This window comes from Dermochelys coriacea, chromosome 14 (genome assembly GCF_009764565.3).
Source record: "Dermochelys coriacea isolate rDerCor1 chromosome 14, rDerCor1.pri.v4, whole genome shotgun sequence".
In the NCBI taxonomy this organism is placed as follows: domain Eukaryota; kingdom Metazoa; phylum Chordata; order Testudines; family Dermochelyidae; genus Dermochelys; species Dermochelys coriacea.
In genome coordinates this window covers 9,223,363-9,234,761 of record NC_050081.1, presented here as the reverse complement: position 1 = coordinate 9,234,761, position 11,399 = coordinate 9,223,363, and the positions used below count along the sequence as shown (strand labels likewise).

At 43.0% G+C, this 11,399-nt stretch overlaps 1 protein-coding gene across 5 annotated transcripts; it reads right to left on the bottom strand.

Annotated features, from left to right (window-relative positions):
* Nucleotides 1–521: 521 nt before the first annotated feature.
* LOC119842622 (sterile alpha motif domain-containing protein 9-like) lies at nt 522–11,110 on the bottom strand. 5 transcript variants are annotated; one of them, XM_043496485.1, is made up of 4 exons: nt 10,524–11,110; nt 9,333–9,403; nt 7,710–7,757; nt 522–5,609 (listed from the first exon to the last, which is right to left on the bottom strand). In XM_043496485.1, the coding sequence occupies exons 3-4, from the start codon at nt 7,711–7,713 to the stop codon at nt 820–822; spliced, it is 4,794 nt and encodes a 1,597-aa protein (XP_043352420.1). In that variant the 5' UTR covers nt 7,714–7,757; nt 9,333–9,403; nt 10,524–11,110; the 3' UTR covers nt 522–819. The 5 variants fall into 5 exon arrangements, with proteins under 5 accessions (XP_043352420.1, XP_043352421.1, XP_043352423.1 ...); XM_043496486.1 differs by having other exon boundaries at nt 7,710–7,759; nt 9,219–9,348; XM_043496488.1 differs by having other exon boundaries at nt 9,333–9,348; nt 10,524–10,553.
* Nucleotides 11,111–11,399: the final 289 nt, after the last annotated feature.

The window sequence follows — 11,399 nt, the reverse complement described above, 5'->3', positions numbered from 1 at the left end:
TTGATTTGCAAAGTACAGCAAATTTTTTTTAAACAAATGCTTACTTTTCCTGCCCACCAATTTTCTTGCACCCTTCCCCCCAAAAATGGACAAATGAGTTGATGCACTATTGAATTTGGTTATTCAATATGTGGTACTATACAACAAATGAAGTATGCTAAATAGTTAAGATACATATTTTGTTCATGTGTACAACGAGTCACTTTAAAATTTTCTTTCCTTCATCTTAGAAAATACTAAAACCAAACTACAGAACACAATTACAAAATATATTCTATTTTATAATTCTTTTAATGCATCCAAGAAGCAAAATTTAAATTACCTAATGTAACAACTGTGGAATCCACTGTCTGGCTTTTGGAGGAAAGGATAAAACTGACATTAACACCTGCTTAGTCTTGTGGAGCATTTGGCCTCATAGCTCCAAATGATCCTCGGTGGTTTCTCATTCTCTAGTGCATTTTTCAGTTTTACCAATAACGAATATACTAGTGAGTTGCACTCCTTTGAATTTTTTTTTCCACTGATAAAACTTAAGTGAATGGACCCATAATTATTATCAATCACTGTGATTCATGGTAACAGGTTTTCTTAAATAGAAGTTTCCAGACTTTCTAGAACTTGAAGCAGGTTTATTATGCTTCTCCCCACAATTCTTTGGGTTTGTTTCTTTTGCCTGGGTGTCATGCACTTTGATTTCTTGATGTACAATGTTTTCTCAATGTAACAAGTAAGACTAGCACAGTTTTCTAACAGTACAATGCGTACTCTCAATTTAATGCACCCAAGTACCTTACTCTATGGAAGAGTTTTTTTTCTTTACTTATTGACTTGAATATCATGAGCAACAAGCCCATTAAATGAAAATCCTAAATAAAATGTCACATTTTCATTTCCTTGAGGCACAGAATCATAATGTAAAGGTACAATATGAATCTGTCCAACATGACCCTGTACAAAGAGTTTTCCATTCTCTGTCCAACCTGAAACCCTTCTTAGAACATCACGTATTTTACCTATATTCCACACATCACCATGTTGCCACTTCATCCGTCGATCATTTAGGGAGCCACCAATTAATTTATCAATCCTGGTCTTGTGCATAATCTTTCTTAGACCACTGCCCTTTCCCAGGAAAAAATGTGTGTAGATTTTTTTCTTTCTTGGAGCAATATTTTTCACCTTGATGTCATGCATGCGTTTCATAGTCTGAAGAGCTGTTACGAGAATATCATCTTTATCTGGATTAGGTTCTTTGTCTAATGCATCATCAGGCCAGTACAGCAAGGTGAGCAAAAAATGGGCACTTGCTGGAAATGCTGTTCTTCTCTGTTTAAAAAATCTATTGCTGAGTTCTCTAAGTGTTTGAAAAGGAAGAAGTTTGGAAGATCCAGGAGATAAACATGCTAGTGTAATGTGACACAAAATGTAATTGATGAGATCAATATCCTCTAGCCTCTCTTTCTGTGGGTCATCTGGGTAAAAATTAATTATTTTTTCTAGCTTTTCAATTGACCTCATCTCCTTTGAATCTGTCAAAAATGACAGAATGGTAGTGACACTGCCACCGCCATACTTATAAATGTTCATACGTCTCAGGAGTTGAGTTTCAGGTTCTCCTTTGTTTTCACCCATAGGATACTCTGAAGTAAAAAACTTAGCATATACCTCAGACTGTCTTTTCAACCACTTTCTGGGATTGTAAACTTGTTCTTCCTTCTCCTCCTTTGCCTCCTCATCCTGTTTCTCCTGGTTTTTATCTGTTTGGAAGTAACTTAGATCTTCTGAAATCCAGTCCAGAGCATTATAAATGTTCTGGCGTAAACCTTTTAAACGACTGTGAAGCTTTCCCCAGGGTTTTTTAATTTCCTCAGGAATGTAGTCTGTTAGCAAATAACGCACAAGCTCAGAATGTTCCCCTTGTATGTTTCTGGGAAATACCTCAAGTGTAGACAGGAGTTTTAGTAGACGACATCCCACTTCAACCTCTCCAAAATATCCAGCGTTGTTCATGCTGTCGATCTCTGACTTTGCAGCCTGTTGTGCAGCCCTGAAGCATTTCATAGCTTTAAGGGCAATTTCTATCATCTCAATGACTCCATCAGGAGTGGCCTCATACATCTTTTTGTCCAGAGTAAAACTAAACCATTTCCTGTACACTTGACCTTCTGTATCCAAAATAAAAGAATCATTTGGCAAATGAGACTTGGCTACCCCTGCCCAATATTCTGCATCCTCAAATTTTTCATGATTGTAATGCAATCGAGCAAGCTGCTGGGCAAAGAAGGCATCTTTTCCCAGGCATTCATAGGCTGTTTTTAAAACCTCTATAGCTTTTTCACAGTCTTCAACCTTACAGACATGCTCAATGAATGGAGAGAAGAGGCTGTCAGTATTGTCTCCCCTGCTCTTCTTGTCACGTCGTATGAACAAATCTCTGATGAACTTCATGAACTCTTCTCGTCCAAATCTATGGTTTAAAAGCACTTTTTCCTGAAGAAGTTTCATTGCAATTTGACTCTGAGGCTGACTTTTTGAGAGCTGATGCAGAATTTCTTTTGCAACCAGGTAATGTATGATATGGACAGATGAAATACAGGTGGTATTTTCTCTTAATTCAATAAAAATAACTCTTGCCTGTTCACTTAAGTTGTTTTTGAAATCATACTCTCTCACTCTCTTTTCTGTATATGCCCCGAGCCCTAGAAAAGCTTCACAGTGTGATAATGAAATGTGTGAATTGTGTACATAGAAATTGAGCAAAGCAACATACCTCATTAAATTAGTAACAGGGGAAGAAAGGTCTATGCCTTGCAGCAGGTGCTCTACAAACTCCCTCACATATGTTTCATTAAACTCCTCACTCATTAGGACAAACGTAAGAATAAATTCAGGCTTGAAGTCTTTCTGCTTTTTAAGTTTTTCAATTTTGGTTTTAAAAAGGTGTTTCTCTTGGTCTGTGAATTTGTGAGTGACGGCAACTGTATCGAGGGGAGAAGCTTTGCAAAGCTTTTCAGGGACATTAGATCGTTTACAGCCCAAGAGGATGAAACAAGGCTTGGAAAAATGACTTCTTCGAGCTGCCACTGCATCCATTAAATCATTTTTTAATTCATCTAGATAATCTTCATCGTAGTCTTCAACAAGGAGGAGGACTGGGAGAGAATTCTTCATGTCATTTTCATCATATTCTCTAAAATTAACTGCATGCTTGGAGACAGTTGCAATTGGATATGAAGATCTGACCACAGCACATCTTAAATCCTTTCTTCTTTTCCATAGTACTTGCCTTGCAATGGTGCTTCCTCCACTTCCAGGTTGATGAAATATTTTTAGTTTAGCCACAGAATACCTGATTCTATTCCCATGCAAAATATCATCTAAGATTTTATGAACCTCTTCACAGGCCTCCCGTTCAATGACTTCTCCACAGCTCCCTTTATCAGCAAGCCAGAAATTTTTCCAGCTGACTTTTCTACCTTGGTAAAATGTTCGTTCTATCTCTTGTATTTCTTTTGTGCTCAGAAGATCCAGTTTGATATCATCACATTGATCTGTACACAATATTTCAAGGGAAGACATTTTTTCTTCTTCCAGAGTTGGAAGCACACACAGACCTCTTGTGGAAACTGGTAAATGTCTGGGACATATTGTAGATGGCAGCATATTTTGAATAGTGGCATCTACGTGACTTAGCTTCATGCCCACAATGCTCCTCTGTTCTAGTGTCTCAATGCTACAAGATGCCTGAGCTAGGTTAGCCCACTTCTCATAATTTTCTTTGGACTCTGCAATGCATATGATATAATCCATACCATTCATTTCTGTATAGAATTCCTGGAAGGTGTCTACGATTGGCTTCTCCACAGGTGATGATAGTAGGAAAAGTACCACAAAAGATCCCTTTGGAAGGATTTCATCACAGATAAACGAAATGGCTTTCTTAAGATACTTCCTTTTCGTTCTAATCCAAGTGTCTTCATCACAAGGTTTTTCACCGCCAAGGAAGTCACTGCGTCCATTGCAAAATATCCAGCTGGTGTGATCAAATAGGCCCAAATGTTTTTGAAATTCAGTGGTGCTCATCTTGCTTTCATTGGAATAATTTTGCAAGAAATGTGACCTTGTTTCATGATACTCTTTGTATTTGGCATATAAACCTGATACATTGGAATCCTCATCAAAATCAAACACACAGAAAATATTCATGCGCATTAAAAAGTTGACAGATTTCAGATCTTCTTTTCCACAGCTGTTTGCAACAAGAATGTACAATAGAGAATCATTCATATAGTTCTTGCCATCAGTGAATAGGACTGATAACTTCCGCCCTAAATTTTGGGAAATTTCCATAGGGTCCTCATTACTGGAGGACTCAGCTTTTTCCCTTCTTACATCCTTCTCTTGTAAACCCTGAATAAAAGCCACTAGTTCTTCATTCTTTACAGGCTCAGACTTTGTTCCCACTCTTTGATAGAGAACTGGAATTTTGTCGAAAATCACCTTATTACTGTGTTCGTTAAATCTAGGCAAGCGTACTTGAAAGATCTTTCCCTTCACTGTACTGGACGATGGTTCAATGTCAACCTCTACCACAAAGTATTGTTCTTGAGAGTCTTTTTGAATCACTTCAGTAAAAATAGGAGGGTGAATGCAATTTCTTGCAGCTTCTTGTTCAGATGGTTCAAAACATTTTTCAATGTAATCTAATGCATCTACATAGATGTCTCTGTCTCTTACCGGTATGCCGGCTATCTGTCCGTGTTTCCAGCCCTTGTCTTCAACACTGTCCATTACACCAAAGTGTATTGTGCCATTTGTTCGAACATTCATGCAGGCTGAGGCATATCTAATCACTTCATAGGCAAACTTTGCTTGCAGTCGTTGCCTGTCCAGCTTCGCAGCAGTTGTGAAAGATTTGTATTCATGGCAAGGAGTGATCAAATCTATGACTCCAGTTTCCGGAGCAAGAATTCTGTTTTTCACATATTTAAAATTAATGTCTTCATTTTTAAATTGTCTGAATTTGCTCAGAGTTAATGATTCAACTGTATTTTCATGTAAGGAATGACTTTTACTTCCTCTCCTGCAAAAAGACGTTTTTAATGTGTGCTCCTTACCAGCCTCTTCTACTGCCCCAGTGTTGTCTGTTTCTGAAGATCCCTTCTGGTAAGATGTTACATGAAAGCTTTCGTGCTGTATGATGCCGAGGGCTCTTAAATCACTGTCTGTCTCTTCAATTGGTGCATTAGCCTTCATAGACACAGCTGAATTCCTGTTTTTTATTCTCTTTTTATCATCATTGGTAGTGATATCAGAACCCAGCACTTCTGAAGCTTTAATGCTGGGATTATCTGCTTGGGCTGAGTCTACTCCTGCATTTTTGTGCAAATGTTCCAAAAGTTCATTTCTTTTCCGTGTTATTATGTGGATTTGGCCTCCTTTCATACCCATGCTTTTGAGGAAAGGTTCATCTAATTCTTTGAGCACTGGGCCAGTCACTTCCTCTTCACAGAGCTTTTCTACATATTCTTTCTTAATTCCAATAGATTCGAGCCAGCATCTAACATGAGACTCGTTCCATTCAGCCAAAGGTAACATTTTGTAGTCTGAAAATGAAATTGTGTGTCAGTAGCACATACTTAGGGAGGCAAGTATTGGAGGGATAGCCGGGTTAGTCTGGATCTGTAAAAGCGGTGTACACCCATGAAAGCTTATGCTCCAATATGTCTGTTAGTCTACAAGGTGCCCCAGGACACTCTGCATACTCAGGGAGAGTTACTCTTTTTTAAATTTCACCACACCATGCACTTTGAATTAGTGTTACGGTCCTCTTTAATGCCTTGTCTTGACCCAGAGTTAAATGTGTGCTGTTTGCTAACAACATGTTTGAAAACTCTAGTGAAGACAAGGCAATTTAGATTTCAACATATACTAATTGCATTGAGTTGAAGGCCAGGCTTCACCCACCCATGCCCAGGTTTTAACTCCCCTATCTTAGACTTTGTTAAAGGCAGCCTGGCTTGTCTACATTAGACTTTTTAAGCATGTTAGCTAAGTGGTCTCCAAACTTTTTGGATCATGCACGCCCAGGGCCAGCTCTAGGGAAGCAAAAAAAAAAAAAAAAGAGCAGCCGCCGGCGTGCTGCTGAAGACGGAGTGGGGAGAGCTGAGCTGCCGTTGGCGTGCTGCTGAAGAATCAAAGGTCCAGGAGCACTGCTCCCGCCGTGCCGGTGGCGCTCCTCTTGCCGCGCACTCCTAGAGATGGTCTTGTGCACCCCACTTTGGAGACCACTGTGTTTAGCTAAAACTTTCTAACAATGCACCCTTTATCCTAGTCTAGACAAAACCTAAGAGGAGACTGTATGGAGTAGCTGCAGGGACTAGTAGACAGTGTGAAGCTTCACACTATCCTAGAGTTTAAGGCCAGAAGGGGACCATTACATCTCTGGTCTGACCTGCATATCACAAGACATTAAATGTCACCTAGATCAGTGGTTTTCAAACTTTTTCTGGGGACCCAGTTGAAGAAAATTGTTGATGCCCATTACCCAGCAGAGCTGGGGCTGAGGGGTTTGGGGTACAGGTGTGAGGGCTGCAGGGTGGGGTTGGGAATGAGGGGTTCAGGGTGTGGGAGGGGGCTCTGGGCTGGGGCAGGGGGTTGGGATGCAGGAGGGGATCAGGGCTCTGGGCTGGAGGTACAGGCCCTGGAGTGGGGCCAGGGATGAGGGGTTTGGGGTGCAGGGAGGGGTTCCAGGTTTGGGGGAGCTCAGGGCTGGGGCAGGAGATTGGGGCACAGGGTTGGGACATTAACTTACTTCCAGTGGCTTCTGGTCAGCAGCGCAGCTGGGGTGCAGAGGCAAGTTTCCTGCCTCTCCTAGCCCTGCAGACCATGCTGCACCTGAAGCAGCAAGTCCGGCTCCTAGGCAGAGGCATGCAATCAGATCTGCGCAGCTCTTGCCCGCAGGCACCGCCCCTCCTCCAGCCAGCCAACGGGACTGCAAAGCTGGTGCTCGGGGCAGGAGCAGCGTGCGGAGCCCCATGGTTACAGACCTGCTGCTGGCCACTTCTGGGGCACAGTGCAGTGTTGGAACAGGTAGGCACTAGCCTGCCTTAGTAGGCCGCACTGCGACGGGACTTCTAATGGCCCGGTCGGCAGCGCTGATCAGAGCGACCCAGTGCCTTACATGCCAGGACCCAGTACTGGGTTGCAACCCAAACTTTGAAAAATGCTGACTTAGGTACCCCTCTATTATTAAGAGATGTTAGCAAGACGAAAGCATTTCAGTCCTCAGGAGAATGCCTGGGGCACAAAATGTAGTAAAGAGGAGAGGCCAAGGTGCCTTCGATGCCCAAGTCTGCAGGGCAGGGGCTTGATCCGATGTGATGTGCCCTGATGATCCTAGCAGGTGAGCCACACCCCATGCTGCAGACTCAGAGGAAGGCAAAAGCTACGGATCAAGTGCTGAGGTTTAGTTACAGTTGTGCCACTGATTTCCTCTGTGTTCTTGGGGAAATCACTGATTACTACTGTCTGTTCCCTTCTCAGTGAGGATATCACCTCCTTACCATTCTCCCAGGGCTGCTGAAAAGATTCACTAGTTTGCCCCACATGTTAGATAAGAAAAATGTTATATATTCAAAAGGGAAGTATTGTTAAAGCAAATTCCATTACCCAAGAAGTGCAAACATCTTAAAAGAGAGACATACCCATTTTCTTGTAGAAGTAGTTGTTTATCCTCTTGTGCAGAAACTGATCTAAAGGGGGGGGAAGCCATAACAAAGAACTTAACTAGTTGTTTCTATATTGTTCATTCACTTTTGGGGGGGATGTGAGGGAACCATTTATGTGTTTGTTATTTACTGAATTTAAACTTGGGTTTGCCATCTAGCTCTGTCTTTCGGACCCCAGTATGAAAGGGGTGGAAAAATAAACCTAATGTACAAACCATAATGTGAGAATCTCTTATTCATAAACCAGGGCCACTAGCCATTCCCTCTGCCCCGCTCCATTCTACTTTTTTCTTGGGAAGCTGGTAAAAGCTGGAACAGATGCAGCAGGGCAAGTGTGAAAAATTGGGATAGAGATTGGGGGGTAATAGGAGCCTATATAAGAAAAAGCCCCAAATATCGGGACATTTGGTCATCCTAAGCAGGGGCAGTGGCTGTCCAAGCTTCATGCTGGAGGGATCAGCTGCAGGGGTGAACAGATAGCTTAGGCTTTTGGCCATTGAGTCCTGGGTGTGTATTTCTCTTCTTGAACGCTGGACTGAAACTATTCTGACAACTAGACTTCAGATAGGCCACAGAACAGAATTATAATTTTAATTTTAATTATAATTTTAATAATTAAAATTTTAACTACTGCATTAAACCTGTTACAGTGTGGTCTGAATTCCACCTCTTCACCTTTACAAAGGTCTGTTTATTCTGTCTTCTCCCCAGTAATGCACTTCTCTGGACAGTACTTTACCTAGTGCCAAATTAAGAGAGGGCTCTTAAGACCCTGCTTAATGCTGCTTTGCTTAGTGAGCAAAAATAATTACTTCTCCTGCTCCTGTAGTCAGTTGGTAAAGTTTGTAAGTCAGTGGGACTCTGGTTATATCATGTATCAGAGGGGTAGCCGTGTTAGTCTGGATCTGTAACAGCGGCAAAGAGTCGTGTGGCACCTTATAGACTAACAGACGTATTGAAGCATAAGCTTTCGTGGGTGAATACCCACTTCGTCGGATGCATGTAGTGGAAATTGCCACTATATGCATCCGACGAAGTGGGTATTCACTCACAAAAGCTTATGCTCCAATATGTCTGTTAGTCTATAAGGTGCCACACGACTCTTTGCTGCTTATATCATGTAAATCAGCGAAACCACATTCTAGAGTCTTGTCTACACAAGTTGTACTGCTTTATACCATTATACTTTAAAGTGGTACAATCCTGTCCCGCCTTACTGTTGATGCACTTAGTTTGGCATAAAGGTGCCTTAAACTGGTGTAGTTTATTCCTATATTACAAACAACTCATCCAAATGTGCAGTGTGCAAAATAATGCCTAATACAATTATACAAGAGAATGAGAAAACAGAAATTTAACAATGACTGCAAATATTTATAAAAGGTCCCTCAAGCAAACTGAGACAATAGAATAGACAGTTAAAGAATAACAGGTGACAAAATATGTCAAGGAAAATTTGTAAGTACAAATAATAGCCATAGATGTTTCCATACCACACTCTGAAAGGTAAATTCTGCTCTCTCATGCCAGGTCAGTGGAGGCGGGTTTCTACACAGCTGAGATCCAGTTCCAATTCCAGTGGCAGTTCCAGGCTCCTACCTGCTTCAAGGATGTGCTGTGAATTCAGATTTAAAGGCAGACGAATCCTTAGAGTGGATCAAGAGAGCAGTCTGCAGTAAAAAGGCAAGTTAAGCAGGTGTGAGCATAGGATTGGAGAAAGATGGTCCAATTCCTGTGAGGGGTAGGGCGAAGAAGGGGCAGCAGGCTAGTGGGGGGGGTAGGAGAGATTGGTGATAAGGGGTTAAAAAGGAATGGGGAACAAATTCACACATTTAAGTAAACAGCAAGACCCTGGAACAGATATGATAGTGTGATGGGTATCTGCTACCTATGCAATCAATAGCCCCCTAAATTCTTTTGCAAAAGCAACTCTAGATTGTACAAATACTTTTTAAAGTTCTTTTCTTTTTAGCTGATCTCTTAGCCTCTTGGTTTGGGGCCTGATTCAATGAAACCCTTTCCCTTTGAGCAAAATGGGAATGTTAATTCCTTGGCGGGGGGTGGTCACAGCCCACACCCTGAAGTACACAAAATGGGACCTGAAAATGCAGTGAGAATTTTTGAGGAAACGAAAGTTATTTTTGACCGTCCTGGCTAAAAAGCTCCTCAAGGAGGCAGCAAAGTGTAAGAGCTGGATGCATTTCTAAGTTCCTGATCAGAACCAACCCCACTGGGAGGATAAAAATGGCCTTTATCCCAGCCCCCCTGAAGTTAGGGCAGCCCACGGGGGATTGCTCTATGTTACAATCAACTGCTTATGGGCCCAAGGGGTTGTTTTGGGAGCCACAGAGTGACTCTCAGTCCCATTTCACTACCATCATAGCGTGGTGTAGAGTGATTATGCTGGTTCTGTACCACAATGGGACCCTCCCCCAGTCCACACTGTGCGTGGGAGGAGGGTTGTCAGTGATTGACTGCAGTAGTTTTGGCCCCTAGAAACAGATTCCTGCCCGAACAACAGGCCTCCCCGAGAGGAAAAGTTCAGAATCTGGGAGCGGAAGGAAGACATTAGGCCTCAGGGAACATGCAAGGCTTCATTCTTCTGATCCCTGCTATGCCTTAGGGAGAGTCATTAGTACTGAGTGACCCAGAACTAAATACCCACAAAAAATGTCATATTCATCCCCATCCACCACGCCCAGCCCCTTTCCCGCCAAACTACATTTAATTAAGTCGTCAAGGTTTTGTATTTTGAGCCAACTCTCAAGTAGTGCTACAGGGAAGGCTTACCTGACTCAGGCTGCAGTGGGGAAGAAGCTGCCTGCTCGCTCACTCACGGAAGCTCCAGTTCTGAGAGAGGAAACTTTCCTCTTTACAGTTGGAGATTTGTTTGTGAGAAGTGGAACTGATCACCGGGCTGAACAGTAGCCCATAGTGGCTGATGTCCCCAAAAGTGCCTGGCAGAGAGAGCGAGAGCTTCTCCACTCCAGAAGTGAGCTTGAAACTTGTCCAAGTCTCCACCCACCAGACTGAGCCTGGCTAGAAATCATCAAGCACAAAGTGGGACACTTCCGTGTTGAGCTTTGAGCTTAGCTGTTTAGCTTGCCTTAGGCCTGGTCTACGCAGTTTATGGCCTGATTTAACCATGTAAGTTTTTCTTACTGTAATAGCTAAATCTGCACAACCCTCATGTGTAACCAGTGCTGGTGTTCAGGCACTTTTTAACACCTTTCCTTAGGGGAATAAGCTATAACAGTATAAGCACCTTTTACCAAGGTAGCTGCCTCTGTGCTAAGGTGGTAGTACTGGTCTAGTTAAAGCAGTACAACATTTGTGTGTAGGCAGCCCTTCGCTGCAGGCTGTACTGTTAGCCCTCCCATATGACAAAGATTCCCTTCCCCACCCCGGGTGACTGGTCCAAGGTGCCCCCTTCCCGGTGTGAGTGCTGCTCCCTGCTGCCCAAGCGGGGCCAGCCCAAGGCCCCCGCTCTCCCTGCTGGCCCAAACTCCCTTGCTGCCTGCCCATGTGGGGCCAGCCTGAGGCCCCATTTCTTCCCCTCTCCCCCCCAGCCTCCCTGTTGCTCTCCTTACGCTGGCCCGAGGCCCCCCCTTCAGCCCCTGCAAGCAGGACCAGACCGAGCTCTCCCCCCACACACAAGGCCAGCTC

Coding starts and splice junctions, on each gene's coding strand:
- LOC119842622 (XM_043496484.1), bottom strand. Junction 5,610..7,709: donor CTACTTCTACAAGAAAATGG/GTATGTCTCTCT, acceptor TTTCATTTTCAG/ACTACAAAATGTTACCTTTG.